Source organism: Notamacropus eugenii, chromosome 1, assembly GCF_028372415.1.
Source record: "Notamacropus eugenii isolate mMacEug1 chromosome 1, mMacEug1.pri_v2, whole genome shotgun sequence".
Lineage (NCBI taxonomy): Eukaryota > Metazoa > Chordata > Mammalia > Diprotodontia > Macropodidae > Notamacropus > Notamacropus eugenii.
In genome coordinates this window covers 193,625,042-193,650,947 of record NC_092872.1, presented here as the reverse complement: position 1 = coordinate 193,650,947, position 25,906 = coordinate 193,625,042, and the positions used below count along the sequence as shown (strand labels likewise).

The 25,906-nt window shown below is 38.1% G+C and overlaps 1 protein-coding gene and 1 pseudogene across 2 annotated transcripts in view; both read right to left on the bottom strand.

The window, feature by feature from the left end:
- TRUB1 (TruB pseudouridine synthase family member 1) overlaps positions 1-19,592 on the bottom strand; it is a 37,633-nt gene extending 18,041 nt beyond the window's left edge. The window contains exons 1-3 of one of the 2 annotated variants that reach the window (XM_072623336.1): positions 19,179-19,592; positions 13,669-13,767; positions 2,992-3,047 (exon numbers count right to left, since the gene is read on the bottom strand). In XM_072623336.1, coding sequence (XP_072479437.1) covers positions 2,992-3,047; positions 13,669-13,767; positions 19,179-19,485 — 462 coding nt within the window. In that variant the 5' untranslated portion in view covers positions 19,486-19,592. The remainder of the gene's footprint in view (positions 1-2,991; positions 3,048-13,668; positions 13,768-19,178) is intronic. The other variant, XM_072623347.1, reaches the window with a different exon arrangement.
- Positions 19,593-20,129: 537 nt separating this feature from the next.
- LOC140513577 (L-lactate dehydrogenase B chain pseudogene) lies at positions 20,130-21,323 on the bottom strand (annotated as a pseudogene).
- Positions 21,324-25,906: the final 4,583 nt, after the last annotated feature.

Below are 25,906 nucleotides of genomic sequence, written 5' to 3'. Positions count from 1 at the left end.
GCGATGTAGAAGTCTTCAGCAGCAAATGACCACTGTCTTTGCAATTTACAACTCCATTCCTCCCTAGGACTCCCTGCCAAGTCTGGTAGTCTGAGCCTACTCTAACATTAAAGTCACCCCAAATTATAAGCTTGTTCTCTTTTGGCTAAGATTGTGGGGGGATCAAGCAGCTGAGAATACACCTCTACTCCCACTAGAAGCAGAGAACTACCTTGACAAAGAGCCTAAAAGTCAAGTAAATGGCTGGAGAAATGAGCAAAAATTAAAAAAAAAAAACGAATCAGACAATAGAATCTTACATTGGTAACAAGGAAGACCAAAGTATACAAACAGAAGACAACAAAGTCAAAGTTCCTGCATCCAAAGCCTCCAAGAAAAATGTGAATTGGTCTTAGGCCATGTAAGAGCTCAAAAAGGATTTTGAAAATCAAGAAAGAGAAGTAGAGCAAAAATTGGGAAGAGAAATGAGTGATGCAAGAAAATCATGAAAAATCAACTGCTTGCTAAAGGAGGCACAAAAAAAAAAATGCTGAGGAAAATAACAGTTTAAAAAATAGACTAACCCAAATGACAAAAGAGATACAAAAAGCCAATGAGGAGAAGAATGTCCTAAAAAGCAGAACTGGACAGATGGAAAAGGAGGTCCAAAAGCTCACTGAAGAAAATAATTCCTTACAGATTAGAATGGGGCTGATAGAAGCTAATGACTTTATGAAAAGTCAAGAAATTATGAAACAAAGTCAAAGGAATGAAAAAATAGCAGACAATGTGAAATATCTCAATGGAAAAACAACTGACCTGGAAAACAGATCCAGAAGAGACAATTTAAAAATTATGGGACCACCTAAAAGCCATGATCAAAAGAAGAGCCTAGACATCATCTTTCAAGAAATTACGAAGGAAAATTACCCTGATATTGTAGAACCAGAGGATAAAATAGACATTGAAAGAATCCAATGCTCACCTCCTGAAAGACATATCAAAAGAAAAACTCCTAGGAATATTGTAGCAAATTCCAGAACTCCCAGGTCATGTAGAAAATATTACAAGCAGCCAGCAAGAAACAATTCAAGTATTGTGTAAATACAATCAGGATAACACAAAATCTAGCAGCTTCTACATTAAGGGATCATGGAGCTTAGAATATGATATTCCAGAGGTCAAAGAAGCTAGGATTAAAACCAAGAATCACCTACCCAGCAAAACTGAGTATAGTATGATACTTCAGGGGAAAAAAATGCTCATTCAATTAAATAAAGAATTTTCAAGCATTCTTGATGAAAGGACCGGAGTTAAGCAGAAAACTTGACTTTCAAACACAAGAATCAAGAGAAGCATGAAAAGGTAAACAGGAAAGAGAAATCATAAGGGTCTTACTAAAGTTGAACTGTTTACATTTCCTACATAGAAAGATCATATTTGTAACTCTTGAGACTTTTCTCAGTATTAGGGTAGTTGAAGGGATTATATACATATTGGCAGAGGGCACAGGGTTAGTTGAATAGGCAGGGATGATATCTGAAAAAATAAAATTTAGGGGTAAGAGAGGAATATATTGGGAGGAGAAAGGGAGAAAAAGAATGGGGCAAATTATCTCATATAAAAGAGGCAAGAAAAAGCTTTTTCAATGGAGAAGAGGGAGGAGGTAAGAGAGATTTGGCTTCAGGAGGGAATAACATGCACACTCAATTTGGTATGAAAATCTACCTTACACTATAGGAAACTGAAGGGGAAAAGGATAAGCAGCAGGTGGGAGGATGGTCTTTTTAGGCAAAATGCCTCCCACATCCAGAGAAAGAACTATGGAATTCAACTGCAGAATGCAGCAGATCATTTTCTTTTGTATTACACGTTTTGGTTTGTTTTATGATTTCTCCTATTCATTTTAATTTTTTCACCATTACTATGGTGAAAATGTATTTAATAGGAATGTATGTGTAGAACCTATATAAAACTGTATGCTTTCTCAGGGAGGGAGGAGATAGGGAGGGGGGAAAAATCCAAGTTATATGTAAGTGATTGTAGAACACTGAAAATAAATAAAATTAAATTTAAAAAAAATGTTTTTAAATGCATAAAATAAGATGCATAGGATTAAAAAAGAAACCAATTATATTGAAATGTAGTTATCAATTTTTTTTTAAAGTTCACAGACTCCAAGTTAATCACACCTGAACTAAAGTATTTAAAGTACCTTTCCATCTATAAAATATAAAAAAATAGAACTATTAAAGAAATGAAATGAAATTAAAAAGTACTATTAAAATAAAGAAAATGAAAAAATTTTATTATCTAACCAAGTTCTAACAAAATAGATTTCAATTGTTGACGAAATGTATCTCTAATATATTTAAAGTAAAAAAAAATTTTTACCAAACTCCAGTGAGAGTTTAATTACCAGAAATAAAGTTCTATTTTATAATAACTATTTAGAAATATTAACTATTTTCAAAATGTACAGATTTCTTTAACTAGTTGCAGCTGTGCTTTTGGACATATGCCATTCATATTTGAGGACCAGTGTCCCCTCAAACCACCCTCCAGACCACCTGCCCAATACACTGTATTCTAAGGACTCCAGTCCTTACCCCCTATCTTGCAATGGTACCCTGAAGACTTTTCTATCTGCCTTGTAGCAAACCCTCCTAAATTGCTGTCTCCTACTACTAGAATGAGAACTTCTTAAGAGCAAGGTTTTAGGGGGAAGAGTGGGAAAAAATTGGAAAATCAAAAATTTTAAAAACCAGTATCAAAATTTTTCTACATGTAATTGGAAAAAAATAAAATATTTGGGGGGAAAAAAAGGAAGCTTTCTTCTCACTTTTCTATTTATATCCTTCAGTAGGATGCTTTACATAAAGTGACTAAAATGCCTTTTCAAGCATGCAATCATTTATTCAGCATCCAGAATGTCAGTCTTGATACATTTTTATAATTAAAAATTACCAACAAAGATCATTAAAGGGAATTAATAAAATTCATTCTTCTTACCTTAGAACCTGATAACATACTGGTTAACATTTTTGTTCCTTTTCCAATTCCAACCACTGCAAATTAAAGAAAAAATATGATGACATTCTCTTATAGCAACTGAATTTTAAAATCTATATATTTGTTATTGTTATTGTCATGCATTATACTAAGATAAAAGAGCACTATTTCAGCACAATTTTGGTGCAGCTTCTATTATCCCAATCAGTTAAACTTGTCATCCAATTAAAAAAAGGGGGAGAGAAAGAGACTATTTCTAGAAGATGTTTGCAATTTTTTTTCATCTTTATTTACATCAAAATGGTGGAGGCTTAAATTTAGATAGATATATTTTACAAAAATAAAAATTTTGATAAAAATTTTCCAACACGTGGTAGAATTTCTTATGAATATCAATGAAGAATACACAGAGCAATTAACATCCTGGGGTCTGGTTTGATCATGTCTTTTACAGAGGTCATTATTAAGCATGCAAAACCATCATTATGGTTAATGGACCATTTAAAAATTGTTAGGGCCCAGAAGTACATTATCAAGAAAAAAGACAACATTCTGAGGAATCAACTTTACACGGAGAAAAATACAGCAGAGTCTATATGCTAAATAAATCATTGGTCCTCAGACTTTTTTTGTCTCAGAACCACTTTTACATTCTAATATCTATCAACATTTACCTTCTTAGAAATTAAATATTTATGAATTAATTTTAAAATAACAATAAGCCCATTACATGTTAATATAAAAAAGTTTTATGAAAATAACTGTTTTCCAAAACAAAAAAAAATTACAAGGTTTAGTAGAAGACATCTGGATTCTCATCTGTTTCTGTATTAGATCTATTATGTTATGTTGATTTGGTTGAGGTATGTATCAAAAGAAAATTTGGTCCCACACAGATATGTAATTGGAAAAAGGAGTATTTTAATAGAAAAAAAAAATCTAAGTATTGTTATGAAAAGAGTTCTGACCTCTTGGACAAGGGTCCTTTGCAAAAGGGTCTCAGGGATCCCCAGGATTCACAGACTAAACTTTGGGAACCACTGTGCGAAATAATAACAATAATAATAATGATAGCTAGCATTTATATAGCATTTTAAAATTTGCAAAGTCCTTTCCAAATATTATCTCATTTAATCCTTAAAATAACACTGGGAGGTAGGTTTCACTACTATCCCCACTTTACAGATGAGGAAACCAAAACAAAGTTTATGACTTTCCCAGAGTCACAAAACTAGTCCGCCTCCAAAGTCAAATTTGAACTCATGTCTTCCTGATTCCAGGCCCAGCACACTATTCACTGCACCATTTAGCTGCCATACTTAAATAAACCACATGTAAAAGTATGCTAGAGTTCACTTAGCTTTCAATTTGAAGCAACAACTCACTTTATGCCAGCACATTCCACTGGTCAAGTTAGATAGGATTAGGAAAGAAACTCTGGCAATTTCTACATGTAATAACCCAAGTATTTTTTGTTATTAATTCAACAAAACTATAATGTGTTGGGAATGGTTATGACTGTACCCAAGAATGAAAAAGGATGGAAAGGGATATAGACAAGCAATGTACAACATATTTATAAGAAACTTAAGGAGAAACAAGTGCCATGAGAGAATAGTCTTGCAATTTTTAACACGTAAGATTCAACAAGATATATACCTATGGGTTTAAAGACAAAGACATCTAGGGCATGCAACACCAACTTGCTTGACAGAGAAGACAAACAGAGGGAAATCGCTCTGGCCTCCCCTTTTATTTCTGACAACAATATCTATCACCATTTTTCTAGACATAGATTTGAAGCTATAGAATAATCAGTAATTCCTCCATTCTTCCCTCAGTGAACTTTAGATGACTGATTAATAGCTAAGAACCTTAATCACTGAAACTAATCGTCATAGATCAGATTTGGATTTAATTGTGTAGGCCTCAAAAGCAGAATTTGTAAGAGTTTAGGTTCCCTAATTTTATGAGCTACAACCTGGTCCTATCTCAAGAAGGATGATAAATGGAAGACTAGTGAAGCTGGTCAGGAGATGTTTTGCAAAGCACCAGGTCTCTCTCTGGTGTTAGGTGGCATCTAGCACGAGACTTTCCAGAGGATGTTGTTCAACTCTGCTTTTTCCCTGTTGCTACAGATTCTGGCGATTCCCTATTACAAGTCAGTGTGAGATAGTAAAATGTAAGCCTACCCTCCATTTTTACTGTAAATCAATTACAGTCTTAATTACCAGACCTTAAATAAAGAACTGTATAAAAAACTGCCCCATCAGATGAGTCTTTGGCTACTGATTAAGGAAGTGCCAACTGAAGACTAGCAAGTAGATTTACAGTATCTGATTAGTTACTTTGCAGCCACTAGTATTACCATGAAAAAAGGTATTAAAGAGGAATGTATTTCTTTTACAATTCAAGTAAATTAAAGTTAATTCTGTTTCTTTGAAAATGAGATTTTTTTGCAACTTTAGACAACTTCAAAATTAAATCAGGATTCAGAATCATCATCATAAATTCTTAGCTCAATTTTAATTACATCTTTGCTTTTGCCCCTGCAATAAAGTCAGCAAAAGTAATCCATAAATGTTTTAAAGTGAAATTCCCATTGCTCCATACATATTCAAAACTCCCTCCTACCAAAAAAGTAATTCAAACATTAGTCTGTCTTTTTGTTTTGTTGCAATACTCCCTCTTGAACTATAAAATGCCAGACTTCAAAATCAATAGTTATGCTGATCATGAATACCATCACCTTAGCATAATGTCTGATCTTCAATTGCAATTACAGGCATTAGGAAAATGGTTGATATATTAGCATGTTAAATCACCATAAAAATCACTATGATGTCATTTACAAATCAATTTTTTATTTTTTTCTCTCACAAGAATACTCCTTATACTTGACACTACAGGATAAAAAAAAATTATTAGCAATATGCTGTTACCATTGACATCAGATATACCCCTTCCCTAAAGACACTTAAATTTCGTCAGACAAGACTTAATCAATCAGCAAACATTTATTAAGCACCTACAGTATTGTGCAAATCAACTAAGGCAAAGTAAGTAATTACATTTAACACAATAAACCTTACAACTTCCTACAACTTTAAAAAATTCAACATGCAATATGTCCTCCCTTGGCTACAATTACTTATGTTACATAACTTGGCACTTAGTTCACAAGACCTTGACATAAATGCTTTAATTCTCCATGAAACCTAACATATCATACTGGACACTAAGCTTTTGATAAAATCCATTTTTCCCAGTCAGCCTCTGAATATAGCCATTAAGTTTTCGATAAGGTTTAAATCAGGTAAGCTCTTAAGCTACTGAAGCACATTGCTTTCTATCTCTTAGATAAATCTTTACCCTTTTGTGACATGTTACATGATGAAACACTATGAAACCACTATCTATCAGTCTAAGCATTTAGTAAGCACCTATTATGTGCCAAGAATTGTGATAAGCATGGGGGATACCAAAAAATAGGAAAAAAAAAGGTAAAAGACAATCCCTACTCTCAAGGAACTCACAGTCTAACAGAGAAGAAAACATGCAAACTATGAATGAACAAGCTATACGAAGGATGAATTGGAAATAATAAAGCAAAGGTACAAGCATCAAGGGAGAAAAGGAAGAAGCTAGAATTTTAGCTAGGACTTAAAAGAAGCCAGAGAAACCAAGAGATAGAGATAAGGAAGGAGAGAATTCCAGGCAGGGAATCAGCTTCCAAAAACGCCAAGTTATGGGCAGGAGCGTCTACTGGGAAGAACACCAATGAGGTCAGTTACACTTGGGGGTAAGGTGTAAGAAGACTGGGGAGGTAAGAGAAGACCAGATTATAAAGGGCTTTAAACAAAACAGATGATTTTATACTTCATTCTGATGGTGTCTGGGAACCACTAGAGATTACTTAAAGAGGATGGGTGGAGACAGGGTTGATATGGTCAAATCTACTCTTTAGTAAGATTAATCTGACAGATAAGGGTGAACTGCAGTGGGAAGAGGAGTCAACCAAAAGGCTATTTACAGGTGTGATGAGGGAAATCCTGTAGTTATGACACAATTCACCTTCACTGATTATCAATATATTTACCAGAGTTCATTTGCTCCCTAGGTACAAGACTCCCAAGGCCCCTATTTTGGGGGTGGGGGGGATATGTTTTAGGGTCTGATACAGCTATCTAAATCTTATAGGTTTAGCTAGACTGCTCCTGACAATGAGTCTGGCATAGTCTTGAACAAAAAAGTGAGTGTCATCAGTAAAAATCACCTTTTTCCAATCTTCAGGACTGCAGCCTTTGTATTATCTTGCCCATTAAAAACTTTTTAATTTAAATCACAGCAATAGTTAGCAGCTAGTTTTTTTAACTGGTCTTCTCATCGTTCTTCCAGTTGCAGGAACTCCATCCTGCAAAAGAGAAGAATCAGTAGCAACCTTCCCCATTGCCAGGTCCCCCTAAAAGTCTTTGCTTGTTTTCTGAGGAAAATGAGACATAAGAAACGTTCTAGGACATACTCAAGGTCACAAAACCTGAACTCAGATCTTTCTGACTCCAAGTCAGCCAAAGATACCTTTACCATGCCAGCAAAGATACCTATCAACTACGGTATGGCTAAACAAATTATGGTGCATAAATGAAGCAGAATATAGCTGTGGTAACAACTGATGAGCATGATGAATACAGAGAAGCAAGGAAAGACTTACATGAACAAATGCCAAAATAAAGCAGATTAAGTAAGTAAACGCTGGAATAAGTAAGCAAATGCCAAAGTAAGAAGATTCAGGAAAACAATGCACAAAAAAACTGCCACAATGTAAATGGAAAGACCAACAATAGTCATGAAACAACTGGAACTGAATGTTGCAAAATTATAAACAACAAGCTTAGCTCCAAAGAAGAAATATTAGAAGATTAGTTTCCTGCTTCCCCTTGGGCAGAGTCCATAGGTGTAAAACAACATATATAATGCCAGACATTTTCAAAGTGGTGATCAATTTTACAGAATTTTTTCTTTTCTTCCACTTTTTTTTTTTATAAGTCTTTGTTGCTGGGTGTAGTGGTGTATACCTCTAACCCCAACTGCTGGGAAGACTGAGGATGGTGGATCCATTATGCTCAGAGGTTCAGAGGTTCAGTGTCCTATACTGAACACGCATCTCCACCCAAAGGGGAAGCAAGAACAGGTCAAATAGGCTACCTGGGAAGATTCCATTGTTTTCTCATTTTCCCAGACTATTACTTGACTTTTAACTTTTTGTCACAGTAGGGCTCTGCTTCCAGGGTGGAGGGTGCACTGTCCCAAGCTTCAGGGGTTCTATGCAGCTGTTTTCAGAGATACTTCTAGGGACCTGTAAGTTTTCAGTTCTTCCAAGGTGGTATGATCTAAGGAAAGGTGTTTGCTACTCTCCTGGCCTGTGCTCTGGTCTGTGAGTGACCACAAGCACTCTTTTCTGCCCTAGAACTGTGAGGAGAGTCCCCCCTCCACTGTAGCCACAAGTTCTGCTATGCTAGTGCTTGGTCCTCCTCACCCTGGGACTGCCACCCAGAACTGAGACCAGGATCCAGGTAAAGGCAAAGCAACAAAGCCTTGTCTCAGTGCTAGCAAAAAGACCCCTGTAATCTCCTTCTGAGCAGTAGTTCGACCCCTCCTTACCGTCTGTGGGTTGAGAGCTCCAGAAGCTGCCACTGCCGATTCAGTCACTCTCAAGGCCTGTTCCTGGTTTGCTGGGACCGGGACTGTGCTGACGCAGCCTGTGCTGGACTGTGTTCCACTCTCACCCAGGTGTGACAGACCCTTCCTGCTGACCTTCCAAGTTGTCTTTGGTGTCTACATGCTGAGAGGTCTGGAAACTGCCACAGCTGCCAGTTATTCAGTCATTTGAAGCTTGATGGGGCCAGGCCTGTGCTGGCATGGCCTGTACTGGACTGTATTCCTCTCTCAACCCGGTGCAACAGACCTTTCCTACTGACCCTCCAAGTGTCTTGGGTTGTAAACCTGCTTTACTCCATCTTTTTGTGGATTCTGCTGCTCCAGAATTTGTTAAGATTCACTTTTTAAAAGTATTTGTAGAGGTTTGAGGGCAAGTTCAGGTGAGTCTTTCCTTTAATTCTGCCATCTTCACTCTGCCTAAGAAGATTCAAACTGGCTCAAGTTGAAAATAGAGCATGTGAAAGCTCCTGTGCTGGGATCAGACCCAAGAGCAGTCACTGCATTTCCAGCTGGTCAAAAGAGGGATATTCAGTCTCAAAAAAATTACTATCATAAAACAAATTTTAAAAATAAAAAATCTTTGTGATAAGAGATGGCACTGTGGGAGGGTAAAAGGGAGTAATGTGGGAAGAATCTAGGCAATGTAAAAACAAAGGCTATCAATAAAATACATTTTTTTAAAAGATGAAAAAAAGTTAGGCACTTAAGGGAACTTGTATGCTTAATGTAAAACATTCTGATGTGGCCAAAAAAGTCAATGTCATCTTAAAACTACAAATGAATAGTATCTAGAACAAGAGATATTTAAGTCATGTTATACTAAACCTTAGTCAGTCACCAGGCTATAAAAATCCATGAGAACAGAGGCTGTGGCTTCTCTGGATGTTGTGCACAGAGCAGATGTAATTAAACTTATTGAATTAAACTGCCTTAATTAAACTGCATCAACCATATAGTACTCCTTTCTGGGAACCACATTTTTGTGGGGAACACTAACAAGTTTCACACAAGCCCTACTCTGATGCCTCATCATGGTCATGAAGCAATCCTGGGTTCAAGGTTCAACCAAACTGAAAGGCTTCAAGTAAGTTTATAGAAATGGATTATGCTGTCTAATTAAATACAGAGGGGTTTATCTCTAATAGTTGACTACTGGATGATAAATTCTTTGGTACTATGCATCTGGAGATGCAAAGAAAAGTAAAAACAGTCTCTGCCCTTTAGAAGCTTACATTCTATATGTGTTTTATATTTATTATTTACATGTGTTCTCTATGTTTTGCACGTTAACATATAAATAGCTAGGTACACACCAATATACAGAGAGTAGTTGGCAATATGCAGCAGGAAGAAGTTCAGAAGAAAGACTAGAAGCATATAGACATCTGGGAGTCATCTGTATAGAAACAATCATTTAACCAATGGAAATTGATAAGAACACCAACAAAGTCAGGAGAGAGAAAAGAGAGCCCAGAATGGAGCTTTAGGGACATTTATACTTTATGGGTAAAAGAAGGATAATGGTCCAAGTAAGGAGGTAGAGGAATGAGCAAAAGACAGGAGCAAGACCCAGGAAGAGTGGTATCACAAGTCAGATGAGAAAGTATCCAGAAGGAGGGGGTAGTTGGCAGTGTCAAAATGCAAGGGAGGCCCAAAAGAATGAGGAATGAGATGCAGAAACTCAGCAAGCAAGAGTCTGTTGATCACTCCATAGGGATATATGACCTAGATATAAAAGGTCACATCATAAACAAATTTGAGGAGCATGGATGAAATTAGCTTTTGAATCTATGGATAGGGGATGAGTTCATAATCAAAGGATGAAGGGAATCACGGGAGATTACAGGACAATTCCGATTACATAAAATTGTGTTAAGCCTCACACAAACAAATCCAATGCAGCTAAGATTAGAAAGGAAAGTATTAAATGGGGGTGGGGGGAGGGAGGGAATTTTTGCACTGAGTTTCTCTGATAAGTCTTACTTCCAAGATATTCAGGGAACTGACTCAAAATGTCTAAGAATTAAGAGCTATCCCTCAATTGATAAATGGTCAAAAAATATAAATAGGCAGTTCTCAAGGGAAGAAAACTATACTTATAGTCAATATTTTTTAAATGCTCTAAGTCATTAACAGAGAAATGCAAATTAAAGCAACTCTGAGGTTCCATCTAACACCCTTCAGATTGGCAAAGCTGACCAAAAAAACCAAACTGACAAATGTTGGAGGGACTTTGGAAAACCAGGATTAGTAATGCACTGTTGGTGGAGCTATGAATTAATACAGCCATTCTGGAAATCAATTTGTAGCTAGGCTCAAAAAACTATTAAGTTGTGCATATTCTTTGACCCACTATGAGATGAAAGAAAGAGGAAAATGAACCACATATACAAATATTTACAGCGGCTGTTTTTGTGGTGACAAAGTACTGGACACTAAGAAAGAGACCATCAGTTGAGAATACCATGGTGCTGGAAGAAAAGACAAAGAAGACAGTTACAGGGAAATTTAGGAATACTTCTATGAACCAATATAGAGTGAAGTGAGCAAAACGGGACACCCATTTATACCACACAACATTGCAATACATAACAATTCTGAAATTCTTAAGAATTCTGATCAACATAGCAATAAACTACGATTCCAGAGGACTAAGTATGAAGAATGCTACCCCACATCCTGACAGAAAGTTAGGTGATAGAGTAAATGTACACAGACATTTTTTTTTTGACACAGCCAATACGGAAATTTGATTTGCTTGACTATGTATGTTTGTTACAAGGGTTTTTGCCTTCCTTTTTCCCTAGTAGGAATGGGAGTAGGAATGGAAGAAAAGTAAGTGCTTATTAAAATTGAAAAAAGAATTTTAAGGTCTTGTGGATCACTTGCTTTGGAGAAGGAAATGGCAAGCCACTCCAATATTATTGCCAAGAAAAACACAAATGGGGTCATAAAGAGTCAAATGCTACTGAACAACAAAAAAAAGGATAACTTGTTGGAAATTTAATAAAGGAAATTCCTCTTCAGGTATGAGTTAAACTAGATGATATCTGAACTCCCTTCCAACTCTAAGATTTTATAGCTCAAGACTTCTAAAGGATAATTATTTTAAAGTAATTTCTATCACAGCTACAGTCTTTGCCAGATGTATTCCAAACCCTACCACCTCACAGTATTAAAGATAAAATTTAAGAGTGAAAATTTCTCAACTTTCATACAATATGTGCTTTGGGATTTTGGAATTGTAACATGGGAGACACTGATACAGGACTCCACAGCACAACATACCCTCTTCAGAAAAGGCAGTGGTGATCAATAAGCAAAGCAGAATTGAAGCAGCAAAAGAAATGTAAGATGTGCAAATTTAGAGAATCCACCCCAAATGTTCACATGGACTATTTGTGCCCAGCCTGTGGTATAGCATTCCAAGCTTACAGTGGTCTGATCAACCAGTCAGATACACTGTCACTTAACTCTAGCATACAGATGTCATTTTAGTCCTCTTCAAGAACTAAGGACAACAACCAAAAAAACCAACCAACCAACCAACTTTGAGACTGATTTTGTCTTTCTTTGTAACCCCTAGACCTAAGAACAAACCTTGACACATGCTAAGAGCTTACTAATTCCTTTTTTAAATGACTGAAATAAACTGAATCATATCTGTCACAATTTTCTGCACAAGAGAAGGTACTATAAGTGCAAATAATTCATCAAAACTAAATAGAAAGTGCATTTTATCCACTGTTGTCTTTTAAGTCCTTATAGTATGACATGATAGTAAAATAAAAATCAATGATTTTTAACTGGTCAAAATAAATCAATCAAGATTATCTAATTCATTTAATAGATTTTCACCTTGATTAGTTTCCTAAATTATTTTTCCTAAGATTTGTAAAGGTCCAAAAATGAAGACTCTACTTCATACCTTTTTTTTGGTGAGGCAATTGGGGTTTGTCCAGGGTCACACAGCTAATAAGCATTGGGCCTGAGGTTGCATTTGAATTCAGGTCCTCCTGACTCCAGGGTCAGTACTCTATCTACTGACGGATCTAGCTGCTCCCTTCACTCTTTTCAATCGCCATCCTAGAAATGCCTTCATGTGACTGATGATTTTAGTAAATTGTTTTACTAAATAGAATTACATTTGAAATACATGTATACTCTAAAAGGTAAATTTCGAAGTGGAGGAAATTGAAAATAACTAACTAGCGTAGGGTAGTTTAAAATGAAAACAAAATTTTCTATTTCAATAAAAAGTTTTTTTCACCATATCTAGAATTTTTTGAAAGTATAAAATCATGTTTTTAATCTGTTTGAAAAGTGCGTTTTTGTCACCAAATTTTTTTTCATTTTTCTGAATAGTATACATTTGCTTTATTTCTTATGTTAACTTCATTTGGCACTGAACTTATAAGGTTTTTTGTTTTTGGTTTTAATTGCTACAGCACACATACACATGCTGTGTCAAGCCACTGACATGCACTGCAAAGCCTAACAAATGCCAATAAACAAAATAGGAAATAAAAAAGCATTAAGGATTTTCCCTCTTCAATCAATTCGACTGATTTCTCTAAAACAATAATGTTCTCAACGGGAACATATCTGTAAAAGAAAGTAGTTCTTGCTACAGAGTGACATCTAATTGAAGACAACAAACTTTACTATTCAAAACTGGATATAAGTAGGAAGAAAGGTTACACTATTCTTTAAAGGTCCAGTTGTACAAACAAGTGGCTAGTTTTTATTTCTTTTCATTCTGTTTTATTTACTGCTTTTAAGCAAAACAGGCAACGAGTCCTAAGTAACAACAAAACAGTTAAGATTCTAAAATAAATCATAAATTAATCTATACATTATATCTTAAATTAAACTACTTTAAGCAATTTTCTCTCTTAACAACCTAGGAAAACAACTATAAAAAAGAAACTATATTAAAATGCTGCTTATATCTATTACCCAGAACTCCTGTGGCAGCACTGTCCAAAGTTCCTCCATGACCAATTTTTAATGCCTGTTTCTTCCTCTTGTTCCCATCCTGAGGAGGCATACCAGCTTCTATTAAAGAAAAATGAATGAAAAAAATAATCACCCACTGTGTCTTCAAATAAAGCCAGAGAGCCCCCCAATTAATGCAAACAAGTTATTTAAAAAGCACACACACATACAATTAACTTATGATAACAAGAATATAGTTATCACTACTAACAAAAGATTATGACAAATAAAATTGAAAGTCTACCAAATTAAAATGAGTTGTATCCCAAAAACTTTTACGTAAAATCAGTTGTCTGAACCTAGGAATACATTTTTTTCCAAAGAAACAATGTTCTAAAGAGTTACTGAGTCTCCAGATTACTCTACAAGTTTTTTTAACATAATATTCAACTATGAACATATCCGAAGTTGAACTTCATTGCTCTCTGAAATAACATGGTTAATGCATCCCAACAAAAGGTCACAAAAAACTGTTATAATATCATTGGGGCAAAAGTCAATTTATAACTGCCCCTATTACATGTATTTGCCTGGTCAAGTTCTGCTAGAAATAGCTGAGTCTGGAGTTCTGAGATTAAGGAGGGGGTCATCATACCCCAAAGGGAAAAGCAAGACTTTTTTGTCAGTCCTAGGAGAAAAATCTGTCAAAATTTGAATTTGGTAGCCTCCAGCTACATATCCTTCTCTACAAACTTCTAAGTGCCTAGTATCTTTATGAAGACCTATGTCCTCCACCTACTTCTCCTCTGAGCCCAAAGTATTCCAGACTCCCACTTCATCCTGGGCCATCTCCAGTTGTCCATCAGGCCACTGGACTCAGATGGCTCAGGAGAAGAAAGTGAGGTTGGTGATTTAAATCAAAGTCAACTGCAAGTCATGTCATCATCATGATGTCATGGTCCTCTTCGAGAACAAAGGACAAACACAACAATTCCAGACTCCCAAGGATCTGCCTCCCTTCCTAAGTAACCAATAAATTAATCTCAGTGCAAAGTATTTGGTTATATAAGAAAAATATGACTGGTCTAATTCACATTCACATGGCCTTCCTAACTACATGTTTTCTTAAATGTGTGTCTTCAGACATACTGGCTTCACCAGTAAAACATAATCTTGAGGACAAATACTGGTTTTTGCCTCTGTATCCCCAATGCTTAGCACAGTGTCTGACACATAGGAGCTTAATTAATGCTAAATGATTGTTCAACCATTCCCCTGTTGACAGACATCTATTTTGTTTCTAGTTTTTTGCTCTCACAAAAAGTCCTGTCATAAATATTTTGGCATATATGAGAACTTCCTGATTTTGACCTCCATGAGGCATAAATCCAGGAGTAGGATGTCTAAAATAAAGGATATGAACAGTTTAGTGATTTTTCTTAATGAATTCCAAAATGTTTTCTAGAATATTTGGCCCAAGTTCTAAGTCCACCTATAGTATATTAGCGTGGTAGGCCTTTTGTAGTCCTTCCAACACTATTTCTCTCGTTTACTATCTTCACCAATTTGATGCATATACAGTGAAAGGTCCCATATACCAGAATACTTACAACACTTTTTACAGCACCCAAAAACAGTAAACAAAGTAGGCACTTATCAACTGAAGAATGATAAACAATCTGGGGTATATAAATGTAACGGAACATTACTGCCCTATAATAAATCATTTAGAGACACAATGGAACACTTACATGAACTGACAAAAAACGAAGCAAGCAAAACCAGGAAAACCATATATACAATAACTCTAACAATATAAAAGGAAAGTATAACAACAAAGTAAGTGAAACAAATTCTGTGCAATTTATGACTTAAACTTTTAATCCCAGAGGTGAAAACACACCTCCCTCCTTTCTTTGCAAGGGAAAAAACTATGGGTGTAGAACTCTCTATTTAACTTCAAATGTGGCTGTTAGTTTTGCTTGCTGAACTTTTTTTCCCTCATTTTTATTTTTTATAAAGGAGGGTTGACTAGATGGCTTCTGAGGCTCCTTCCTGCTCTAGATCAATAATCTTATTAATTGGATGGCTACCCAGGAGAATGAATATATTGGGAAAGGTAGATAATCTAAAAACAAATAGATATCAGTAAGAAATGTTTAAAAAAACAAAAAGCATTGGTGAGAGAATTCTTAATCAAATATGATTCTGGAGAGCACTAAAGAGTACAATTTTAACTTCATAAGATAAATTAAGCAGAAGCATTGCAGAGTGGATAGCAAACAAGACTTGAAACCAGGAAGACTTGTGTTCAAGTTCCACCTCTGACACTACTGGCTGAGACCCTAAGGAATTCATGTCCAACAGGCATTTAGTAGACTGAGATATCATTGTGAACAAGGGTTGGTTCACTTAAGATTCCATAAGGAAGGAGTAAGTACACTGATAAGAACACTGGACTGGGAGTCAGGATATCTTAAATTCTTTCTAATCCTGTAAACTCTCTCTTTACTGCTTTCAAAATCCTTCAATTGTTTTTTCACTGCCTAAAGTATCAGTCTGAAGTTCCTGGCCTGGCATTTAAGGACCTCCAGTTGGCCACTGGGGCAGCCAGATGATGAAGTGGATACCACTTAGAACTGCCTATGAAGAGCGCTGGGCCTAGAGTCAGGAAGTCTCATCTTCCTGAGTTCAAATGTACCCTCAAAAACTTACTAGCTTCTTGAGCAAGTCGCTTAACCCTGTTTGCCTCAGTTTCCTCATCTGCAAAATGAGCTGGAGAAGGAACTGGCAAACCACTCTAGTATCTCTGCCAAGAAACCCCAAATGGGGTCACAAAGAGTGACACAACTGAAACACCAAACAAAAACAGCAGCAACCTCATCAACAGCTGATCAGCACCTGCCTTCAAATAACCTTTCCTGGCTGGCCTCTCAATATTCCTCTTTCCCTAAAAAACATAATTTCTATAGCTCTTTAAAGTTTATAAATTGCTTTCCTCACCACATAAGGTAGTTAAGTAGTACAAGTATTATTTACTCCCATTTTTCAGAGGAGTTAGCTGAGGATCAATGAAATCTATTAATTTGCCTAAAATCTCACATACCTAGTAAAGGTTGGAACCTGGCTATCACATCAGATTTTCCACCACACCCTCTAGTTCAGACAAACCAAATGTTTTCCAAGTTCTTTGTCGTTATTCATATCATTTCCTGCCCCCCTCCCCCTAGAATGCTTTATTTCCCCTTCCCATTAATCACTCTAATCATTCATATCCATCCTTCATGGCTCAGCTTAAAAGAACTACCTAGGTTCACACTGGCTGTTCCACTTACCACCTGTCTGACCTAAGACAAGTTACTTAATGTTTGTTCCTTGGCTTCCTCATCTATAAAATGAAGAAGTTAGAGTAGACGACCTCTAAGATCCTTTAGAGTTCTAAATTTATTATCCTATGAAGTATCATCTCTTTCCCAAAGATTTCCCTAATCCCTTTAACCCAGTCAGAAGTAATCTTTCTGAACCATTTTTTTTATACCTTTCATACACTTATCACATTCTAGTTTGATCTGGACCTGTGGTTTGAAATATGTGAGAAACTTCCAGTCCTGAACCTCCCTTCACTGATGCAGAATGGCAACTCATCTGGAACTTAACAGTTTTAGATTACTGAATGAAGCACTGATGGGTTAAGTCACTTGTTTATAGTTAAGACAGCTAATATATATATAATATGTATATATATCTATATATATCTCAGAGGCAGGACTTGAACCCAGCTCTTTCTGATTCCAAAGGTCATTTGCTAGCCACCATAAGATGCCCTATTTTGCGTTATAGGTCCATAAACATTAAATGAACACATAGTGCGTACAAGGCACTGTGCTAGGTGCTCAAGAGCATGAAAATGAATAATATGTGCCTCTGGCTCTCACAAAACTTATCACCTAACAGGGGAACAATGGGGTTTTTTAGGAGATATTGAGTCACCTCTTACTAGAAATCTTCAAGCAAAGGCTAGATGTCCCACTTGTCAGAGACACTAGAGAGGGGATTGTTGGTCAGATGTGGGTTGACCTAAATTGACCTCTTAAGTGTTTCAATTCAAAGATCCTGCAATTCTGATTCTAAAGCTGCATGCAAATATGCATGTAAATAAATCTATCACAAAGCAGAGTACAAAAGTGCATAAAAGATCCAAAGTGCTGCAATAATATCCATGACTTATCTCCACCGTAGCTTATAAAAACCTTCAGGACAAGGACTGCCTTAAAATTTCTTGAATCTCTCTCCATACTTAGCATACAGAAATGTATTAAGTTAGCATCCACTAATCTTTGATAAGACTAGAATGGTACTTCAGAGGCAGGGTCTCCTGCCTGGACAAACAACGTTACCCTTAGAGGTTGCATAAGTGATATGAGCCATAATACACTATTAAAATGCGTGTGAAATACCACTTAGAACTGCCTATGAAAAGAGTGCTGGCACCTGGAGTCAGGAAGACCTAGGTTCACATCTGTCTGAACCTGGGCAGGTCACAGTAACCTGTCTCAAGATCACTTACAAAATAGGAATAGTACCTGGCTCTCAGGATTGTGGGGTTCAAATTCTACATAGATATCTCTCTCTAGATCTCTCTATGTAGATATAATCCATGTCTACATCTCTCTAGATAGATAGATAAGAGTGCTTGGAAGACCTTCAAGCACCATATAAATGCCAGCTATTATTGTAGGGATAATCCCAAGGAGAGCAATCAGTATTACCTCCCAAAGTGCTTTGTAAATAAACCACGCAGGGATATGGTTAATATTACTACACTGTGCAACAGGGGACCATGAGTTTGAAACATTACGGTACTGATGACGTTTTGAGGGTGTTTATGAGGCCAGACAGAAACAGGTTCCATGAAAAACAATGGCAGAGGTACAGAGCTACGAACAATATTGTACAACATGGGTCCCTAACTTCGACCCACGTAAGAGTATTTGTCAAGTTTTTATAGGGTTTATGAGGTCAGGAAAAGAGACAAAGAAGTTCTATGAAAAACACCAGACGCACAAGACTAAAGTCTGCCCACTTCTCGGGAACTGGGCTTCCTGGAGCACGTGGCAACGCTAACTACCAAAAGCCACCGGCTCCCGGCTAGGTGAGGAAGGGCCAGGTGTGAGGGGGGGGACAAGCAACTACAGGTTCTCGGGCCCGGGCTGGGATACAAGGGGGCTAGGATCCCCGGCCCAGGGGCTCGTCCTGCCTGGCGGCCCTCGCTGCCGGCTCCATCCTCTCGAGGTCCTTCTCCTTTCACGTTTTGTTGGGCTGGTTTTGTCTTTGTCTCAGCGCCAGGCCCGCCAGCGGCTGGCCCCGAGAGCGGCTCCCCGAGGCCGCTGGAAGAAAGGGCGGGATGAGGGACCCGGGACCCGGGCCCCGGCTCCCGGCTCCCGCCTCCGCCTGCCCCTCGCGCCGCCGCTGCCGCCGCCGCCGCCGCGCTGCCGCCTCGCCTCTCCTCGCCCGAGCCCCGGCTGCGCTACCTGCCAGCAGCTTCTCCTTCAGCTGGTTCAGCAGCTCGGCCGACGTGGGGCCCTTGGGCTTGTACACGGCGAACACGCCGCTCAGGGACAGCAGCTTGGCGGCCGCCGCCGATCGGGCGGCCCCCGCTCCTCCCGCCGCGGCCGTGGTGGCGGCCGCCGTCGTCGTCTTCCCTCCAGCGGCCGGCACCGCGGCCTTGGCTGACCCCGCCGCCGACGCGGCCGTCCCCGTGGTGGCTGCTTTCTTCGCCTCTTCGGCCCTTTCTGTCGCTCTCGCCGATGCTACCACCGCCTCGCAGGCGGCCATCATGCTCTAACCGAAACCTTTTCCTCCTTAAGTGAGAAGCGCAGGCTGATGACGCCACCCAGAGAGCGACACGCCCCCTTTCCCTACTCCGCCCCGACCGCCAACTGAATACTGAGGCTTCGACCAAATTGTAGTCCTTGGCCTTCCCGGGGAGGATCGCAGGCGCAGAGGATGCTGGAAGTTGTAGTGCGTATTCGCGAGGCCTCGCTGCTCGCAGGCTGAGGTGGCTCCCGTCGGCCTCCACGAACGCCGGGGGGTGTTGGGAATTGCAGTTCTTGGTGGGCGTCGAAAGCTCTCTCCCCACCACATGGCTCCATGGGGCGGGAAAGTGCACAGAGCAGCCTTTGGGATCCCTGAAGGTGCTCTGTTTTTCACTTGGTAAACATGCTTCGCACGTCAGTCCATTCATTATTCCTGCAGAGCTTCCAGACTTTTTATATAACATAGTCACAGTGATAAACGAACTAAAAATCAGGCAGACAACAATAAATCGTATAATTAATAATGACTACTCATAAAATAAAAATAGCTTTCTCCCCAGAACAAATGAGATTGGTATATCTATTTTGGGTTTTTTTTAAGTTTAATTTTGGGCGGCTTTAAATTTTTTTTTTTTCACACTTCAGTAGTATATTTATTGGTTCATAGGTTCATATAACAAGCCTTTTAATCATGTACTTTGATGCTGTGGCCAGAGTTGAATTCAACAGAAAAATTCTATCCATCAAGATGGCTAATTACTAAGTAGGCACAGCGATTCATATCATGTTGAGTTTCCTCGGAATATTACAGGTCTTTCAGGTCTTTTTGGATGTCCCACAAGGTATCTGCACTCTTCTTGAGTTGAGCTACCTCATCATCTTTCAGCTTCTGGTTGATAACGCTGGTCAGTCCTCGGGCATTCAGAATGCATGAAGGCTAAGGAAGACTTCATTCTCGATGCCATACATCCCCTTCACCATAGTGGATACAGGATGAATCTTGGAGAGATTTTTTAACATGGTCTCAATTAGATCAGCAACACTTAGTCCAATAGCCCAGTTAGTGTATCCTTTGAGTTTGATCACCTTGTAGGCACTTTCAATCACCAGCTTATGAACCTCCTTCCAGTTTTCACTGTCATTGTCAGTTCCCATTTCTGGATTCAGGTCTTGGAGGGAAACACCTGCCACATTCACTCCACTCCATACAGCCACACTTGAGTCTCCATGCTCTCCAAGGATCCAGCCATGGCAGCTGCTTGGATGGATGCCAAGTTTTTCAGACATAAGATAGCGGAATCTAGCAGAATCCAGATTGCATCCACTCCCAATCACCCGGTGCTTTGGCAGGCCACTCAGTTTCCAGGTGACATATGTAAGGATATCCACTGGGTTGGAAACCACAATTATGATACAGTCTGGGCTATACTTTACAATCTGGGGGATAATAAACTTGAAGACATTCACATTCCTTTGTACCAGATTGAGGTGACTCTCTCCCTCTTGCTGGCGGACTCCAGCAGTGACTACAATAATCTTGGAACCAGCGGTGACAGAGTAATCTTTATCAGCCACAATTTTAGGAGTTTGAAGAAACAAGCTCCCATGCTGTAGATCCACCATTTCTCCTTTGAGTTTGTCTTCCAAAACATCAACAAGGGCAAGTTCATCAGCAAGACTCTTTGCAAGTATGCTGATAGCACAGGCCATACCAACTTGTCCAACGCCCACAACAGTAATCTTATTGTTTGGGGCTGCTGCCTCCTCTTCTGCAACTGGAACAATCAGTTTTTCTTTAAGAGTAGCCATTTTGTTCTGCCTAAAGAATAGGTGACTGCCTGGCATGAAGTTTGTCCCGAAGAGAGAAGAGAAGCAGCTACGTCTTCCTCCAGCCGTGCCCTAGCTACAAGGCCGGCTTTAAATTTTAACTGGAATGTTTTCATATGTATAACTGATATACTGCTTGCCTTCTCAGTGACTGGGGATGGGGCTGGGGCTGGAGGAAGGGAAAGAATTTAGAACTCCAAAAAAAAAAACATTAAGAATGTTGAAAATAAATATTTTTTTAAAACAAAAAAAATTGACTCAAAATGTAAAGACTGGATCAATGAAAGTGACAGGCTGCCTAAGTATTTTGGAGACAAATATTCCCCCAAAGTTCTGCATACCCTTACGATTCTGTGCATTTGTGGTCCAAAAGTCTTAGAGCAGTTTTCTTTTATAAGCATTAAATGTGTAGACCAAGTGCTAGGCGCTAGGAATAACACAGGGAAAGAGAAAATCAAAGAGCTCAGTCAAAGAGCTCACAGGCTTAATGAAGGTGCTAACATCAATCAATAAACATTTATCAGCTACTATGGACAGGCGCTGTTATAAGAGCTGGCAGTACAAAAGAGGCAAAAGACAATTCCCTGCCCTCAAGAATCTTAGAATCAAATGGGGAAGACAAGGCACCAACCATAATCTATAAAGAGAATAAATTGGAAATCACACCGGGAAAGCACTAGAATTAAGGGGGATCCCCAGGGGATTGCTGTAGAAAGATATTTTACCTGGCACTTGAGAAAGTTATTAAAGTTTAAAACTGCATAAAGATTTGGGGAACACTATAACTGTTTTTTAAATGAATTTTTATTCTTGTCTTTGGGAGGCCTAGGGTTTTTTGGTTGTTGTTTTTAGATCACCAATATTTCTCCCAATATCTCTCTCTTGTTGCCTCTCAGAGAGCTATCCCATATATAACTCATTGTTACATCAAGTTTCTGATCAACAAAGGGAACTATGTAGGGAGGTTAGAGTATTTTGACATATATGATATCCAAATAAAAAGACCTTTCTTTTCTTAATCCTTTTTTCTTTTTTCTTTGTTTGGTTGAAATTGGCATCAGCCATAATGGCTCCCCAACAGAGACATATATTAAAAAAAAAAAATCTTCTTTCATTCTCTGTGAGATTGGAGCTAGAAATTGGGGCTGATGTAGAGTTTTACCTCTAGTAATACATCAGACACTAGCTGTGTGACTCTGGGAACTCAGTTTTCCTCAATTTCCTCAAATGTCAAATGGGGACCCTGGAGAAGGAAATGGCAAACCACTCTAGCATCTTTGCCAAGAAAACTCCATAAAAATGGAGTCACAAAGAGTCAGACATGACTAAACAACTTAACAACAACAATGTTTAAGATTGCTAATATGTACACCTTATATAAAGGGGAAAACAAAAATAAAGCTCAGACGTTCTGGTTAGAAAGGGATCTGTCCTCAACAGTTAGATCTTATAATACTGTAACCTAGGATTGATTGCAATTGCTTAAAATGTTATTTCATTTAAGGGATTAATTGAAACAGAATTGGAAGGGACATCAGGGAAGGAATCAAAATTAAAAGATTAATTTTTAATGTATAAAATTTGCCACAGAGTCAATCTATAGAGCCAACACACTATAAGTTAGTAAATCAATTGTCATTGATATTTTCCTAATATGAATGTGATTCCTATTAATCCTAGCAGTTATATATACTTTGCAATAATGGTGATTTTTTCTCTTTTTTTTGAAATTTACTTTCACTCAGTATAAGTACAAAAGTCAAAAGAGATTGTTGTAATATTTAAATAAAGGGATATCGTCCCTATGACTGAATCAGCCTAGCTATTCCCATTTCATCAGTGCTCTCTTCCCCTCTGACTGCATCCTCTCCGTTTAAGAAAGGGTCCCAGCACAGTCTTCTCATTTCCCACTGCAGTTGCTCTGCTCTTGGCCTTCTTTGGCTTTCATTCCTCTTTCTTGGTATTTTCCATTCCTTCCCCTCCACCTTTTCAGCTTCCTTTTGTGTATTGCCTTTCCTCACTAGATTGTAAGCACCTTGAAGGCTGAGACTGTCTTACTTTTTATTCATCTTTGTATCCCCAGCTAAGTAGGAGCTTAATCTTCTTGTTATTTGTCTTTCATTTTTGAAGAGGACCAGTGATATCATAGGTGATGTCTTGACTGGCATGTGAATTGGATTTAAGTGAGGCAGAGTTGCACAAAATTGTCAGCCTTACTTTTCCAGAGTCACTGAAGTCCAATAGCAGGACAAAAGCCAAGACTGCTGACTATGGCCCCTAATACAGTGGATGACCTAGGCATCTTGATGTCTGAGCAAGCTCTAAGCACTCCATAGCACCTGCTTCAGTTGCCTTCATGGCCATTGGAACAAACTGTTCTTATCTGCCCATTCCTGCAGGGGAGTCTTCACATGCTTGGGGTAGATATCCCTCTAACTGAGTGATGGCTTGAGTCCTGTCAGTTACCCTCAATCTGGTTTAGTCCATCTACCAAGACAGTTTAACCAGGGTATGGTTGCTGCACATGCTATAGCTTCTTGGAGCCACATGTAGAAAACTTCCATGTGAGGAATCTCCCATTCTCAAGTCAAGTAGGCACCTTTTCTGAAACATAAAGTGTTAGAGCATTGCCTAGAGCATTGAGAAGGGACATAAAGCCATTATGTCCTTCTGAGAGGTTTCACAAGTGATATTAGCAGGACTTGGATTCAGATTTTCCTGGCTCAGAAGCCCCTTCTATCTACTATATTATGCTGCCTCTTATATAAATAAAAATCATTTTTTTATTTTACAAGAAGTTATATTAAACATGGACAGCTAATGGTGTGGTGGATAGAGTGCCAGAGTCAGACATCTATCTAAGTTGAAATCTGACCTCAGACACTTATTAATTGTGTGACACTGGACAAATCACTTAACCCTGTTTATCTCAGTTTCCTCAACTATCAAATGAACTGGAGAAGAAAATGGCAAATCACCCCACTATCTTTGCCCAGAAAACCCCAAATGGGGTGACAAAGAGGTGGACATCACTGAATAACACCAGGATTAAACATTAAATCTTGTTGAATGAATACATAGGCTGTATTTGCTTTTCAGTGATAGCCTTTTTCTTCTAGACAATTGTTCCATAACCTCTATTTACCCATATATCAAATGCTGCTGAAATTTAAAATTAAAGAAAACACACCATTTCCCAGACTTTTATGAACTGCCTTTTTTAAGAATGGCAGAGTCAATCACAAACTGAATTTACAATGTTTTTAATAGCTTTTGGTATTATAACAAAACATGATAAAAATGAAACACTTTCTGATGTTATCAAAGAACAAAGAAACAAAGAGTAACCGATGTAGAAAAGAAACCTAATTTATTTTGTTGCTGGACATGGGTCCATAAAGAAGTAAATGTGATTACATCCTTATTTCAAGACCTAAAGGATTTGTATTCTACAGAGGACTCTGGCATGTATACAAAGGATATAATATGATGGCAGTGGGAGAGATGCTTTTGAGCAAGGGCAGTCTTCTGGCACCTCTCAAACCACATCATGTAGAAAAGTACCTATTCACTTTTGCCTAACACTAGCCCTAACAGCAGAGATTCCAAGTTCACCACCACCCCCATTCACTTCTAGCAGAAGACAAAGAGGAATAATTTCTAAAAATTCTCCTTCCTTAACAGCAATATAGAATTCCTTTGCAGAAGGCAAAACAGTTCTTTTTCTTTAACAAAACAAAAATAAAGATTACATGAAATCACAAATCACTATTACTTTTATAATATATGAATAGATGTACATATATTCACACATGTACATATACACACATATACGCATAATTCAACCTGTTGTTTTCAGTGTTATCATACTGATCTAGAACTCTGAAATTCCTTCTGTACATTTTTAAAGATGCTTCAATGACTCTCTCCGTCTCCCTCTATCTCTCTCTCTGTCTCTGTCTCTCTCTGTCTGTGTCTCTCTCTGTCTCTCGGTCTCTCTCTCTCTCCCCCTCTCTCAACAAATTCATACATTTACCACTTGCAAAAATCTACACCTGTCTGTCCTCTGATATCATGATTGATCATTGTACTGATCCCAGTTCTTAACTGTTTCCAAATTGTTTCTCTTTACATTGTTGTGGTTACTATATAAACTGTTCCTCTGATTCTGATCACTTCAGTTGATCAGCCCTTCCCTAATCAATGGATACCCCTTGTTTCCACTTCTTTTTGCTACAACAAAAGGAGCAACAGAATAATTCTTAAAGTTACACATTTTCCCAAGTTTAACATGAATGAAAAGCTTTCTCAAAAGGATCAATCGATCCCTGCTCTGTAGTATTACATTAACCACAAGCCTTTATCGATTGCCTAGAGCAGAGATTCTTTTTTTTTCTTTTTGGCAAGGTTAATTGGGGTTAAGTGACTTGCCTAGGATCACACATCTAGTAAATGTCAAGTGTCTGAGACCAAATTTGAACTCAGGTCCTCCTGACTCCATGGCCAGTGTTCTATTCATAGAACAGAGATTCTTAACCTGAAGTTGACGAATGTTTTTGTTTAATACTTCAAGAACTATTTCAGTATATTTCTTTTCTAATACCTATGTATTTTGT